We start from the raw sequence: 16129 nt of genomic DNA on the forward strand, positions 1-16129 counted from the left end.
TAAGCAGCAGAGGTGATGGCTGCATTAAGGCCAGGTTTCATACAAGGGCACCTCTGCTGTAGAAACTTTTCGTTTGGATGGAGTAGGGAGCCACATTGGCTCCAGAACCTCATCGGCAGTGGTTTTGATTCGACGCTGGGCTGGCTGCATCAGAATCACCACCATAGCTCCTTAAAAACGCAGATTCCTGCACCCCACCCATGGAGCTTGACCAGTGAAGTCTAGGTTTGGTCCCTGCAGCTTTGTAACAAGCTCTCTGAGTGGGTGGGATGGAAAGGAGACTTACTTTATCCTTTCATACTGCTTAATTTTTTTAAATTCTTTTTCGTTCCACTAGAATTCTAGCTCTATGAAGGCAGGGATTTTTGTCTGTTTTAGTCACTGCTGTTTTCCTAATCCAGAACAATGTATGGCACATAGTAGGGACTCAAATATTTATTTGGATGAATTTTAAAAAAGCGATTCCCCAGGTGATTCTGGTGGGCAGGCAGGTTTGAGAAGCCCCACCCTAGAGTCTAATTAGCTTAGAAGCCACATTTTTAGGGGATCAGAACCTCACTGGGCATCTCTGAGTAGTAAAAGTCAGGGACAGTGTTACATTTTTGGACAAAACCAGATTCTGTGAATGGACTGTCTGGCACAGCCTGGGTGGCGACATTGACCATAATCTGTTCATAGTGTTCTGCTGACCTTTGTCTTTGATTCACAGTAAGTCATCTGGTATGAAGACCTGAAGACTCTCAGTTTCTGACTTTTGATGATGCTTTCAGAACCTCTTGATTTGGTACCATTTTTAAAAGTCCAGAAGTGTTTTCTGAAAGTGCCCAAGTCCTAGTTCTTTATTGTATCTCTAAGCTCAACAGCAAGATGATTGATTAAGCTTGGGTTGGCCACACACAAGCCATCTTCCCCATGGGCCCCGTTCATACCAGAATGAGTGACTGTACCCCAGTAGGATAGTTTTAGGATAGGGGTAACATCTTGGGATAGCCAAATTTACTCAATAAATGTTCAAAGTAAGTTCTCCTAATGGTGCATAGTTGGATTTTTAGTACAGTAATCTGGAATCATGTTGGTAGGTCAAGTTTGATTAGTTTCTTTGATAAGGACCCAGTCTATTTAGAGGTTTGTCATTTCGTATGCCTGTTTTGGCCTCGTGTTGTGGAGCATGCTGCCTAGCAGCTGTAGTAATTTTTTTTTTTTTTTTTAAAGATTTTTTTTATTTATTCAGTTTTTTCCCCCCAAAGCCCCAGTAGATAGTTGTATGTCATAGGTTCACATCCTTCTAGTTGCTGTACGTGGGACTCGGCCTCGCATTGGACGGAGAAGTGGTGCCTCGGGGCGCTCCCGGGATCCGAACCCGGGCCGCCAGCATCAGAGCGCGCGCACTTAACCGCTAAGCCACGGAGCCGGCCAGCTGTTGTAATTTTTGTTGCTTGTCTTCTCAATCAACCCTGGTTTTGAAGAAATGAAAAGTTGTTTGACTCATAGAAAAGACTAATCTAGTTTGGGCGGTGATTTCCAGCTCAGGAAATTGGATCTTCTGAATAGGAGCAAACAATACCTATCTTTTTGCCTAAGAGATGATTCTTATTTTCTGAAGTATTTTACTGGTCATCACAAATAGAATCTTCAGGAGTAGCTGCTAAGTACTAAATAGTGGTCAGTTTGTGAGCTCTTAGAAGTTGCCAGCGGCTGCTATGTGTTTGATTTTCTTATCCGTAAACTTGCAAGCTGTTCTGTTTTTTCACATCTTTAATAGAGCCAGATTAGAAAATTTGTAACTGCGACATGTCGTCATAAATATGCATTGTTCTTATTTTAAGACATTTTGGTTCTAAAAGTGTGATTACTTCTGTTATTATCTGTGAATTTTTTTTGGATGTGTAAGACCTTTTTAATGGCAATATATATTTAAAACAGACATAAAAATTCGCATTCGCCCGCATACCCAAGGCCTGTGCAGAACCAGGTTGGGATGAGTGGGTGAGCGATAGGCTGCCAGGTGGCTCCTGTGGGCTCCTCTAGGACTGGGACAAGCAGCTTACGTCTGCTGCGAATTTGGGGGAAATAAAGTCTGCATTTTAGCTGCCATCCCTTCTAAGCGTTGCTGTTCTTGTTAGTTCATAAATCAATTTTTTCAGCAATTGGAGTGCAAATGGAACCATACTCTTCAAATTGTCCAGTATCTGGTTGAGTATCTGCTACGGGTAAGATGCCATGTGAACGAGGGAGACTCCCAAGTGACGCGGAGCCCTCCAGGAGACATGCAAGTCACTGGCTCCCCCAGGGGTCTCTGGTGGGGGGTTGACTTGGTGCTGGGCAGAGTCTTTACTAGACCAGCCTGTGGCCTCTGGGGGATATGTGCAGACACTCCATGTCTGACTTGACTAGAGCTTTCTTCTAATTGTGGACTAAAAGTAAACAGGAGTTTGGAGGAGGATGGAGAGAATTCACATCCCAGAGTTGGCTTCAGAATCCCTCTTTCCAGAAGGGATTTGCAACAACTTAAGACAAAAGACATTTATAGCATGGCTCATAAAATGGGAAATCAGAGCAAAGGACAGGAGGAGAATTCACTAAGGGTTGACATGATTGCAAAGATGGTCAGAATGGGTCCCAGCTTCTCCCAGCCAGAGTGGAGAGGGTCATGCAGTAAAGGGAGGGAAAGGAGAGGACTTAAAGGATAGTGAGGGACCTTGTTGGTGCCAGGCACAGTACTGTGAGGGAATTAGCCTTCTCCCTATTTTACAGAGGATGAAACTAAAGGCAAAGAGGTGAAGTCACCGGCCTGAAGTTTGAAACCACCCCGGAGAATTGGCCTCAAAGCTATGTGTTGACTCAAGAATATGACGCTTGGGGGCCTGGCCCTGTGGCCTAGTGGTTAAGTTCGGCATGCTCTGCTTCGAGGGCCCGGGTTCAGTTCCTGGGTGCAGACCTACACCACTTGTCAGTGGCCATGTTGTGGCAGCGACCCACATACAAAATAGAGGAAGATTGGCATAGATGTTAGCTCAGGGCGAATCTTCCTCAGCAAAGAAAGAAGAATATGACACTTGGTATCATCAAAAGGAGGAAGGAGTTTCAGTTCCTTGGGATGAAAGAAATTTTTTCTAATCAAACATTTTACCTGAGGCTGTACTTTTAATTCTTCTTCCAGATTTTTTTCCTATATATATATACTAATAAATGTAATAGTTTTTTTTTTTTTTGGTGAGGAAGATGAACTCTGAGCTAGCATCCGATGCCAGTCCTCCTCTTTTTTGCTGAAGAAGATTGGCCCTGCGCTAACATCCATGCCCATCTTCCTCTACTTTATTTGGGATGCTCCACTTGTCAAGCCACAGCATGGCTTGACAAGTGGAGCATTGGTGTGTGCCCGGGATCCGAACCTGTGAACCCTGGGCCGCCGAAGCGGAGCGTGCGCACTTAACCACTGTGCCACAGGGCTGGCCCAATATTTGTTTTTTTAATCCAAAAAAGGGGTTGTACTTTATCCTGTAGAGGATGTCACTTATATATATATATATATATATGTTTTTTTGTGTGTGAGGAAGATTAGCCCTGAGCTAACATCTGTTGCCCATCTTCCTCTACTTTATATGTTGCTGCCTGCCACAGCATGGCTTGATAAGCTGTGCGTAGCTCCACGCCTGGGGTCCGAACCTGCAAACCGCGGGCCGCTGAAGTGGAGCGCTCAAACTTAACCACTACACCACCGGGCCAGCTCTCACTTTATATTTTCATGGACGGTTTCCATGGCAGTATGAATAGATCGAGTCCATATTTTTTTAATATCTGCATCTTATCCCATTGTTTAGATATATCATATTTTAGCAGTCTCTTAATGATGGATATTTGAGTGATTTCCACGGTTTTTTTCCCATGTTACAAACAGTGCTGCAGTGGATCTATTTGTCTATCTACAAACTAGTATAAGTTCCTGTCAAATAAATGGTCAGAAGTGAATTACTAGGTCAAAGGGTATGTGTTCACATTTAAATTTGTAATAGAGATGGTCAGACTGCTTTCCACACTGACTGTTAAAGGAAAAGATTGTATCACATTTATTGCACACCTCCTATATTCTGCTGGGTGCTGAGGGGAATGCAAAAAGGATGCAAGAGGGTTTGTTGCCTCCAGGAATTTCCGTCTACGCTGTGTACCTAATCCCAGGGAATGTCTGGGGTGTGGACTTGGGTGGGTGGGTGAGTGGGTGGATTTAATTCAACTTTTCAAGCTTGCCTTGCAAACATTGGGCATGGTATCTGAGACTAGTCTTTGATTATATTGATTCTCTTGGGTAAGTTCTTTAGGGCAGAGACCTCATCCTACGTGACTTACAATACGTCTCACATCTTCATTGCTTTGTAGAGACACTGTAATTATAACACATCAGGCAGTATTTGAGGGTCTAATTGAGACATTCCCTTTTTTTTGGTGTATGAAGAATTAATACCTTTATATTCTATACAGGTCATGGAATATCAGCCTGGAGGGGACTTGCTGTCACTTTTGAATAGATATGAGGACCAATTAGATGAAAATATGATTCAATTTTACCTAGCTGAACTGATTTTGGCTGTTCACAGCATTCATCAGATGGGATATGTACATCGGTAAGTGAGATCCTCTGGTTGTATACTGAGAATTTATCTGTATCACTTAAGAGTTCCTACAATAGAGTGAATGGATGAATGATTTCAGCATCAAAATTATACTCCCTCCAATTTTTAGGCAGTCTTAACTATAACTGCCTGAAAGTAAATTTTCCAAAATGGCACACATTTCAGCTTACCCATTCAACAGTGAAATAGATCTAGAATTGTAACATTCTTAGGTTTGCTGGTAAGATCTGTTAACATAGCTAATGAGACCGGGAACTCTTGCATGGGTTTGTTGGTAGGAACACTGAATTTGGTTTGCAGAAGGAACTGGCATACTACATGGGAGTGGAAGACCATGGGGTTGCACTTCGGACCTCGCCTGTTAGTAATTTATGAAGGTATTCCACAGAATCCTCAGTTGAAAAGTGTTTCTTTACACCTCACTCATCTGATGTTTTATGTACATCTGAGAATGTTCTGGGAATGGAATAATAGTTAGACCAGGAATCACGAAATCTGGAATAGAGTCTCACTTTTTCCATTGACTAGCTCCATGACCTTGGGCAAGTCCCCTAGTTTCTTTTGGCCTTAGTTTACCTAATGTAAAATGTGTGTCTCTAGGAGAAATAATCCATCTAATAACATGTATTTATTCCCTTTCCTTCTCTTTCTTCCCTTACCCTCCCTCCCTTCCTCGCTTCCTTCCTTCCTGTCTCTCCCCTCCCTCCCTTCTTTACTTTCTTCTTCTTCTTTTTTTAAACTTGAATTTGTTTTGCAAAATGTTTGCTTATTATTTATGTCTATCAATAGGGAGGTCTGTATAGCAGAATACAGGCACTAAGATTCTTGGCTGAATCAGTATCCTAGGTAAGCGGTTGCTTGCTGATTGGCATGGAGAAGACAACACTAATTTGTGGACCTGATTTTCTTACAGAGACATCAAGCCCGAGAACGTTCTCATTGACCGAACGGGACACATCAAGCTGGTGGATTTTGGCTCAGCTGCTAAAATGAACTCAAATAAAATGGTAACAACATGTAATAAGATAGCTTAATAGAGATTATACTACAGAGTGTTCTATGGTTCTCATAAATTTGGAAACTATGGGATGACCTTGAGCGACATTTTGGAGCCTTCATCTGCTAGTATATGAAATGATTCCTCCAGGGGTGGGGATAGGGGTGGGGACACAGAGCTGTTTCCCAGACTTACTTGACCTTGGCACTCTTTTATGTATAATATCTGCTAATACCCTACAACATATTTTTAGGAATATTCTTGTAGTTTGGTTAAAAAGAAGGGAAAATGCTTATTTTGTTTTTCCCTTCATTTTCCTTGCTGGTTATAGATTGTCTTCTGTTACATTATCTTTTTTACTTTAAAATATTTTAGTGAAATGTAACCTTATTTATCTGAAATCCTCTATTTCCTATGCAGCAAAATTGAAATTAATCACTGGAGCATTTGAACCAAATATCCTTAAGTGTTAAGAACCAAGTGCTCAAAATGTCAATTCTAAGTCCTGGACCTTTGGTAAAAATTAAGCTGTATTCCGTGTGCTAATTAGGAAGGCAAGAGGGTAGCTATTGAGATCAAGAGTAAGAATACTTTAGGAAAAAGATGACAAAGTAAAAATCTAATAAAGTTGGTACATACTAAAATGTGAATTTGCAAGTCAACTATGCAAAAAATGGTAGGTCTAAGAGAAAATCGACTTAGATTTTAAGACTAATTTCACAATTGAATCACTTGGTGAACTGGACAAACCCTTAGGAACTTGGCCTTTTATCTTTCTCTAAAAAATACTGATTCTAGTTAAAATGCACAAATTAAGAATCTAGAGAGGCTGCTCTTCAAAATGCCCCCTGGCTCTGAGAGTTAAGTCCTTATAAAGGGCAATATGTAAAATTGCCTTTTATTCTCAAGTTCCTTGGAGGAAAGGTGCATATTATTAGGTTGATATTGGGAAAAGCCTTGGAGTTGGGTTAACTCTTTGCGCTTCAGGGTCCGGCCTCTGTGTTCTGCTGACCTGAGGCCTACTTGAGATAATTTACTTGGTGTTCAGGCTCCATGTGTTCCCCAAGGTCAGGGTTTCTCAACCTCAGCACTGCTTTTTTTTTCCACATTATTTTCTTTTAATCTATTCCACTTGATCATTACATTAAGAAATAGATTATAGAATCAAGGCATTTTATGTTTAACAATTATGTATAATTCAGGAACCAGCGTGAAAACTTAGGCATTGAATTTCGTGGAATAAAGCACAGAAAAAAAGTTAAATAATGCAAAAGTTTTATCACCTAGGGTTCAAAAACTTATACATTGCATTAGTGACCTTAATAAACTCATGTTTCTAGAAATAAATTGAAGCATGGGTCCATAGTCTGGTAATAACTGAAGTATAGGTACATAGCGCCATTGACATTTTGGTCTGGATAATTCTTTGTTTGGGGTGCTATCATGTGTATTATAAGATGTTTATCTGTGTCCCTGGCCTCTATCCACTGGATGCCAATAGCACCCTGCCCTCCAGTTGTGACAACCAAAGATGTCCCCTTGGGGACAAAATCACTCTTGGTTGAGAACCACTGCAGTAGATTGAGAAGAATCAGAAAGCTTGTTAATGAGAGCCAGCAATAGGTGTTTGCAATAAGAAAACCTACTCGGAGGACTAGATTATGATCCAAAGTCACTGCTTGGTAAATAAATGGGGATAAGGAGTAAGGCCCTCTCTCTGCATCTGGAGTCACTCTCTTCAGAGCCCTTAGTGGAGAGATGGAACTCCTGTTCATTTCAGATTTCTATTTTTCAGTGCTTCAGACTGCCCTTTTCAGTTCTTCTAACTGTAGTAACTTTCACTTCAGGCGGGGAGCCTCCTGGAGGCACTCAAATTTTACTTACAACTCAACACTCAACCCCTGATGATTTTGGTCAAGGAGATATGGCACTCAGTCCTGCACACTTGAGAATATTGCACCTCCTCTCCTGGTGGAGAGAGAATCGCCTTTCCAGAACTTTGTGCTTTTAGGGCCAGAATGTGACAAGCAGATAAGAAGGACTTTTTGGCATTGTTTTAAGTGCAAAGGCCCTTTTATTACAGAAGACCAATAACCTGTGATCTAGATCAAGTCAAATGTGGATATAGAATTATACATTTTTTGGGGTATTTTTGATCAATGGTGGTGGTTAAACATGTGTTTCTTTTAAACAGAATGTTTTATAGACCTAAAGTAGGTTCTAAATATTTTTTGTACTCAAAATTGAGTGTATAAAATATAATCCACATTTACTGAAATTAATGTATGTTACCCAAAATCAATCCTTTTCCCTACCACTCCCAAATATTATCTGTGTATTTTGGATATTTGTGAATCTTAGATCTGTTGAGTTTTCCATCTTCCATTGTCTGTATTTCAGGCTCCTTAGTCAGAATGTTGCTTTGGCATATTTTCCTTAGTAAACACAGGTGGACCCTACTGCCTAGAGGTTTGAGTGTGAGCTGAGACTTGCCATCAACCTGCTGTGTGACTTAGGTCACCCACTTCACCTTATTAGAATCTCAAAGAATGGCAAATAGCTAACAGTTCCAACCTGTCTCATTCAGCTCTCACAAAAACAATTGTAAGGGGATTGTAAATAAAGAGCATTTTAACATGTTATGTCATAATCAGCCCCATTTAGCAGTCGAAACCCGTAGGAGATAGCCTTTTTTGAGATTTATGTAGGAGTGAGAGATTTTCTTTCTTTGCCACAAGAGGAGCAACGTAGTGAGAATTCTTTTCCCCCTTGCTTCTGCAGGTGTGTGTTTATGCCCTGGGCAGCTAGATGGGGAAAGTTAGTCGACATAGTTTTATGTTCAAACATTTTATGGGAAGGGGATTGGGAGGGGGAAGACAGTGGTTTTTTTATTTTCTTCGCATCTGCTTTCTGCTTGTAAAAGAATCTTCTAAGTTAATTCTTTTCTTTCTTTCTCTTTTTTTAACTCCCCTATCTCCCAAAGTATGACTGACTGTTCTGTCTCTTTGTCATTTTCTTATTCTCTCCTGCTGAACTGGTGTATTTTCTTCCCTGCCGATACAGTGAAAGTTGACTAAAGTTTAGTACAACTTGTCAGATGGTGGACTGTGGGCAGGCTGGGCTCCTAGCACACAGTTCCACTTTTAACAGCTTACTCAGATTAGCTGGTTGTGAATTGTCACCAGAGGAGAGTGAAAGCATCTTGCAAAATCCTTATCCATGTGTGAGATTACATGTTGAACAGGTTTGATGTGCTTGGAGGTCAGTAACTCATGGAAACTTAGCATTCATTAAATTGTCAATAAAAACCTTTGTTAATTACTGTTAAGTACCATAGTAGGAGATACAAAAGCAAGCTAGGGAGGATTTTTCCTTAAAATTTAGAAAATTACAAAATGATGAGACATAAATGTGTATAATCACAGATCTGTTATGGGGCAAGAACTAGTTGGGGAGTTATCTGACTCGCTTTGAAAAGTCTAATCACTAGTTTGAAAATGAGGCATTGACAATTTATACCCTTTGCTGGGTCATGCTGATAAACATGACCCAGTCAGATTCCTTTCAAGGTTGTGAACAAGTGACCAGGCCCTGTGAGCTGCTAACAAGGAGAACTGAATATTCTCAAACAATCTAGTGTGGTGATAAAATCCAGCAAGTGCAAATGATGCATATTTGATGATTGTGTATTAATGGTTCTGCAAGGTAATTAGGCTTAAAGGATAAGCATGTAATCAACGATACAGTGGAATTACCAATACTTAGTCAAACCAAGATGTTACAGTTTTTCTTCTCTTATTTTGTTCTTTAAAAAATGTCTGTTGCTCATTGTCAGTATTGAGGGGTTTTTACCAAAACCCTGTAGTTTCATCTTAATCCTGTGCTGAGCTCATTAACATCTACGTACAGATGAAAAGACTGAAGTCTTGACTCAGACTTCCCAACATCAAGGCTTCCCTTTCACTAAAGCTGCTTTTAGTTTCTCAAGTTTAGACACCCTGTGGTTCTGTCTTAGACCAAATATTTTCTCCTTTCTCCCCACTTTTGTCCATCAACATAGACCTGCCTGTGGGTTTCTTGGGTGGTGTGACCGTCTAGCTTTCCCAAGTGGGAATCTGCAGTGGAAATCCTACTGGCCAAAGCAATGGATGACTGTTGTCAGGAGTAATAGTATCACCCTACTTTCTGGGTTTAGGGTTTGGAAAAACCTATGGTGGATGCGAAAAGAAAGGGAATAGGAAGTGAAGAGAGAGGGGTTAGGGAGAATTAGTTTGTTTCCTATAACAATGGTCTTTAGGGCAGAGGAATGGAAAAGATTGAAATTATAGACTGGAAGATCTTGGGTCTTCATCCCTGGGAAAGGGGACCTCATAGTGTTCTCTCTAAACATTCACTGTCTTCTCAATCCCCAATCAAATCAAAGCAAAACAATTTGACTTTCTTGATATAAAGCCCAGCCTTAAAAATGTGTGGCCATACCTATAAAACCTCTTGGCTCACTTAGGGTCATGTAACAGTCTTTAATGGGAAGAAAGTTCTTTTCTGACGTGAGAGGAGCCTTTTAAGGTGTAGGGTTATTGGACAACTGGTCAACACAGTATATGACTAACAGCAGGCCCTCTCTGTTCTGATGGGGAAGAAGTTAGAGAGGTGATCCTTAGACTTCAAATTTCATGGCTCAATGAAATTTCAAAACAATTTTGAAGACCAAAAGGGGTGGGGGGTGAGGGATGGAAAACCTACTTCCTTCATCAGCATCATTTTGAGAAATAAAGGACGTTCAAACACTAAAACAGCCAGAAGGACAAATTCTCAGGAAAAAAAGACACTTCTTTAAATGGAATATATTTAGCTTCATAAAAAGACCTCCTACACTGTCCTAATCTTTCTTTGTCAAGGTCAGGTGCTTGGGTGCCATTGGATTGGAGGGCCCTGGGTTTCTAAACAGTGAGGAGGGAACCACAGGAACAGGAGTGGGGGTGGTGAGGAAAATGAACTCTTTAACGTTTGGCCTTTGGTGGAAGTTATTTATCATGCCTTGCCTTGTGGATGGGCAGAAGTAGGAATGTTGATTCCAAATATTAAAGCTTGAGATATAACACGTTTGTAATATTGTGTTGCCAGCTAAGCTGCTAGATTTTCAATAATGGAATAGATTGATCTTATAGATTCATCTTTGGGATTTATTATCATTTTGCTGTTTTCATAAGTAAGACATGTTTTTTCATATCAGTAATGTATCAGGAAAGACACCTTCCATTCCAGGTGTATACACAGCTCTCATTTGTGTAAGCAAAGGGTGTATATCAGCAACAACGCTTGCCCCTTTGCCTTTGGATTATATTATGTACTTTTCTTTTTTTTAATTAGTAAATCGTTTGCATTTCCTGACAGTGTGCCACTTGACAGAAGGTTTAAGTGCCTGAAAGAATAGTAATCAGGGCAAATCAGCTTGTGTCTGAAATGGGGCTGTTGACAATCTATTTGAGGATAATTGAAAGTTTGCTCTGTTCATTTTATTTATGGGTTTCCAGGTGAATGCCAGACTCCCGATTGGGACCCCAGATTACATGGCCCCTGAAGTGCTGACTGTGATGAATGGGGATGGAAAAGGCCTCTACAGCCTAGACTGTGACTGGTGGTCAGTGGGAGTCATTGCTTATGAGATGGTTTATGGAAGGACCCCATTCACTGAGGGAACCTCAGCCAGAACCTTCAATAACATCATGAATTTCCAGGTAAAGAGCCATTAGTAGATTTTGAAGTAATACTGAGAAATGTCATTTAAAAATTGTGTAAATGAACGTTTGTAATGTCAACCAGCAGTACTGGATAATAACAATAGCAAATTCTTATATAGCACTTTGTACCAAAAACTGTTCTAAACATTTTATTAATTGAATTTCATTGACTCTCAGCTGCCAGTAATTGTAAGCTGTTGTTTTATGTACCATTAAAAAAATGCTGCCAATTAATCTAAGATATTTCATTGATTATAAAATGCATTTGATTTCAGAGCTGTTAAATGTGAATAAATGTGTGTCTTAGAACTGATGAAATATAGTTTATTAACAGTTAATCCTCAAACAACCCTGTGAGGTAGATATTATTATTATTATTTCCATTTTACAGATGAGGAAACCAAAGCACAGAGTGGTTAAGTAACTTGCCCAAAATAACATAGGCAGTCTCGCTTTGAAGTCCATGCTCTTGATATCATGGTATACTGCTTCTTAGTGCTAGAGGCTATGGAATATGGTAGTAAAATTGAATGAGGACATGAATTAGAAATACAATAATATATATATATAAAGTAGAATTAAAACTATTTTCTCATAACTGTATTCTACTATATTAAGCGCATTTCTTTTCTTTTTTTTTTTTTGTGAGGAAGATCAGCACTGAGTTAACATCCATGCCAATCCTCCTCTTTTTGCTGAGGAAGACTGGCCCTGAGCTAACATCCGTGCCTATTTTCCTCCACTTTATGTGGGACGCCACAATAGCTATGGCCTGACAAGCGGTGCATTGGTGCGCGCCTGGGATCCGAACCCAGGCTGCTAGCAGTGGAGCGCGAACACTTAACCACTACACCATGGGGCCAGCCCCTAAGCCCATTTCTTAAGGATATGATAAATATATATGTTTTAGTTTCACAAGGAAAAAGAGAACTTATTTCACAAGTTTTTTTTTTTTTTGTGAGGAAGATCAGCCCTGAGCTAACATCTATGATAATCCTCCTCTTTTTGCTGAGGAAGACTGGCCCTGAGCTAACGTCTGTTGCCAATCCTCCTCCTTTTTCTTCCCTTTTTCTCCCCAAAGCCCGAGTAGATAGTTGTATGTCATAGTTGCACATCCTTCTAGTTGCTGTATGTGGGATGCCGCCTCAGCATGGCCGGACAAGTGGTGCATCAGTGCGCGCCTGGGATCTGAACCCGCGCCGCCAGTAGCAGAGTGAGCGCACTTAACCGCTAAGCCACGGGGCTGGCCCCCCACAAGTTTTTTTTATCTCACCCAATTTCATCTTTATGGAATTCCTACTACATATTTTTATATGTATTATGCGTATTTTATATGCTTAATACATACATATAGTTTTTGTTATTCTTGAGTCTCCTCTTGAGTTAAAGCTTCCCCTTAGATGATTCTTGAGGCTAATTTATTTCCTTCACTTCAATCCACTCGTTCGATAATGAGTGAATTGCACCAGGTGCTATTAGGTACTAGGTTTATGGTGATGAGCAATAAGGAGAAGGCTCTCTGCTTTCTTTCTCCATCATCACACGGAAATCAAAATACATTGTTTACGTGGAAAAGTAGAGTATAGTCATGCGTTGCTTAACAATGGGGATACAGTCTAAGAAATGTGTTGCTAGGTAATTTGGTCATTGTGTGAGCATCATAGAGTACTTACACAAACCTAGATGGTATAGCCTACTACACACCTAGGCTAAATGGTACTAACCTTATGGGACCACCATCGTATATGGGGTCTATTGTTGACCGAAGCGTTGTTATGTGGCGCATGACTGTACAGAGAGAGCATGCAGGAGGGAGAGATAAGGTGGAAGAGGTAGGCGGAGAAGGCAAGGTGGGGGCTTGGGTTGGGGAGGGTGTTCTAGGCAGAGAGAACAGCGTGACTTGTTCAGGCAGCTTTAAATAGCTCATCATTGTTGGACAGCAAAGGGCAAGGTGGGGAGTGTAGCGAGATGAGATGGGAGAGGGGAACAAGGGTCAAGTCATGAAGAATATTGAACCCTTGCAAAGGAACTAGGCCTATTGATGTGAACAGGACATTTATTTTGGGAGCATGCCTTTGGTCCAAAGTTAAGAGGGCACAAAACTTCCTTCTTTAAAAATAAAAGAAACTTGCATATATGAGAAATACTTTCTTAACTTGTGGACATGAGAAGCTGTATTTACTAAGGAAATAATTATTTTATTTTTTGGAATAGCGGTTTTTGAAGTTTCCAGAAGACCCCAAAGTTAGCAGTGAATTACTTGATCTGATTCAGAGTTTATTGTGTGGCCAGAAAGAGAGACTGAAGTTTGAAGACCTTTGCTGCCATCCTTTCTTTTCTAAAATCGAGTGGATTAACATTCGTAACTGTAAGTAGAGCCGCATTTCTTAAATTCTGGTGTTGGATTAACAAACACGTAAGAACGATTTGAACTTATTCTGGCCCACAGAAGCTGGCATAAATTGTATAAATAAGGGCTTTAATTATCTACAGGAATAGAAAAGGCTAATGATGTTGCTGTCTTTGAGTAATAATTCCACTTTAAAATCGTTTGCATAGAACTGGGTCATTCATCAAACTCTGTTTATGTGGCCTTTAGAATATCATCCCTCGGTAAGTGAGAGGTACAGATTGATGGAGTTTGGAGGTTGTCATTTGGTTTGACAGAGTTTCTTCCCAAAGGAAAAGTGGACCTAGGTATTTCATTCACAGATTAGGAAAAAGACTCAGAGATTAGGAAAAGTGCCCCCCAGTTTGCTCTACTAATGGCTAACCCTGCAATAAAACCATAAATACCTTGCTGGGTTCATTCATTTCCCTCTAAAATATTTGTCGTTGCTCACAAGAGTGTAAAATCTATAACGTATATGCACAGTGGATTCGTTCATACCTCCCTTTGTCATCAACTAGTGCAAACAAAATTCATTAAAAACAAAGACTTGATTTATTATCAACAAAACCAAAATGCTTGCTTTTTTTCTTTTTTTACAAATTGGCGATTTTTGTAAACATTTTTTATTCTTGGATGTGTTGTTGATTGAATGTGCTCTAATGACCTGCCCCAATGATTAGCATAGATTAGAGCCAGTAGGAAAGCAATTGGCCTGTTTGTGTGTGTTAATTTTGGTGATGGGGGGAGGTGGGGAAATGGTACCCATTTCTAGGTGTCAAAACCAGGCTTCTAGTTGGAGCTGTGTTTGTAATTATAACCTCTTGCACCTTCAGCTGGAATGTATAAGTTGGGTTAAGATCCAAGACTGTCCAGTTGAAAGCCATTTTCATGGTTTCTGTAACCACTTGCCAAAATATTTAAGTAGGCCATATTTCCATAAATCTGTCTTGGCAATTTTTTTTTGCTTCTGGTAGCCACATCGCTTTATTTTTCTGATCTTTAGGCATCACCCTCCAAATCTCCAAGGTTCAGAGCTTTCAATCAGCCATATATTTTCAGTGCAGTCTTCCTTTTGCTTTTCGAAAGATTTGATACAATTTCTTTTAAATGCTGTTCAAGTACTTTATTTTTTCTTGCCTTGCCTCTTTGCCTCTGTAATCTTCTTGAATAAGCAGTTAATTTTTTCATGCATGCGCTTGCTGATTATGTCTAACAACATATCTCTACTCAAGTAAGTCAATGAATGGTGATTTAATTACCTGAGTAACTTTATTTTGTGTTTTGGTAAACGTTGATGTTGTTTTTGGTGTTGTGACAGAATTCTGATTTTGTTCTAGTCTTTTCCTTCCAGGATGTTTATAGGTTTTAGGCTTATTGGGCTTTGCAAGTATAACTACTGTTCTTTAAATTATATGGTGGTCGAGAGGATACATGTCAGTGTAGAACGTGGCCCGTGCTGTCCATCATGAGGCCCATTTTTTGGAAGTTCATGGTTATCTTTGGGATGACGTGACTTTGTGATGGATCTCTATGGTCTTGGTCATCTTCACACTTGTTGCCTCTGTACTTGACTCACCATGCCTTCCGTGGCTATCTGCTTAATTTTTCCATATCCTAATAAATATCCACTTAGTTTTTCCTTATATTTAACACATGCCCCCCACCCCCAGTTTGTATCAGGGAATTCTCACCCAACTGAATCCTGATTTGTTTTTTGTTTTAATTTTAAAAATAAAAATTGTATATAATTTAAGTGGTACAACATGATGATTTGATATACATATATGTAGTGAAATTATTACTACTGTCAAGCTAATTAACATATCCATCTCCTCACAGTTACTTTTTTTGTGTGTGTGGTGAGAGCACCTGAAATCTACTCTCTTGGCAAATTTCCAGTATCCAATACAGTATTGTTAACTGTAGTCATCTTGCTGTATATTAGATCTCTAGACTTATTCATCCTACATATTGCCACCTTTGATCAATATCTCCCCATTTCCCCCACCTTCCTGCCCCTGGTAACCACCATTTTACTCTGTGCTTCTATTCAACTTTTTGAGACTCCACATGTAAGTGAGATCATACAGTTTTTCTCTTTCTGTGCCTGTCTTATTTCGCTTAGTATATCCTCCGGGTTCATCCATGTTTTTGCAAATGGCAGGATTTCCTTCTTTTTAAAGACTGAATAATATTCCATTGTGTGGAATATTATGTATACACCACAACTTCTTTATCCGTTCTTCCATTGATGGACACTTAGGTTATTTCCATACCTTGGCTATTGTGAATAATTCTGCCATGAACATTGGAGCACAGATATCTCTTTGAGGTACTAATTTCATTTTCTTTGGGTGTATAACCAGAAGAG

At 39.9% G+C, this 16129-nt stretch overlaps 1 protein-coding gene across 13 annotated transcripts in view; it reads left to right on the forward strand.

Annotated features, from left to right (window-relative positions):
* CIT (citron rho-interacting serine/threonine kinase) overlaps positions 1-16129 on the forward strand; it is a 158497-nt gene that overhangs the window by 25000 nt on the left and 117368 nt on the right. For all 13 annotated transcript variants that reach the window (XM_087424126.1, XM_087424125.1, XM_087424127.1 and 10 more), the window contains 4 exons: positions 4477-4619; positions 5542-5635; positions 11160-11363; positions 13581-13734. In XM_087424126.1, the coding sequence (XP_087280252.1) occupies positions 4477-4619; positions 5542-5635; positions 11160-11363; positions 13581-13734 (595 nt within the window). The remainder of the gene's footprint in view (positions 1-4476; positions 4620-5541; positions 5636-11159; positions 11364-13580; positions 13735-16129) is intronic.

Source organism: Ceratotherium simum, chromosome 35 (genome assembly GCF_057802395.1).
Source record: "Ceratotherium simum simum isolate JZ-2026a chromosome 35, ASM5780239v1, whole genome shotgun sequence".
Classification (NCBI taxonomy): Eukaryota; Metazoa; Chordata; class Mammalia; order Perissodactyla; family Rhinocerotidae; genus Ceratotherium; species Ceratotherium simum.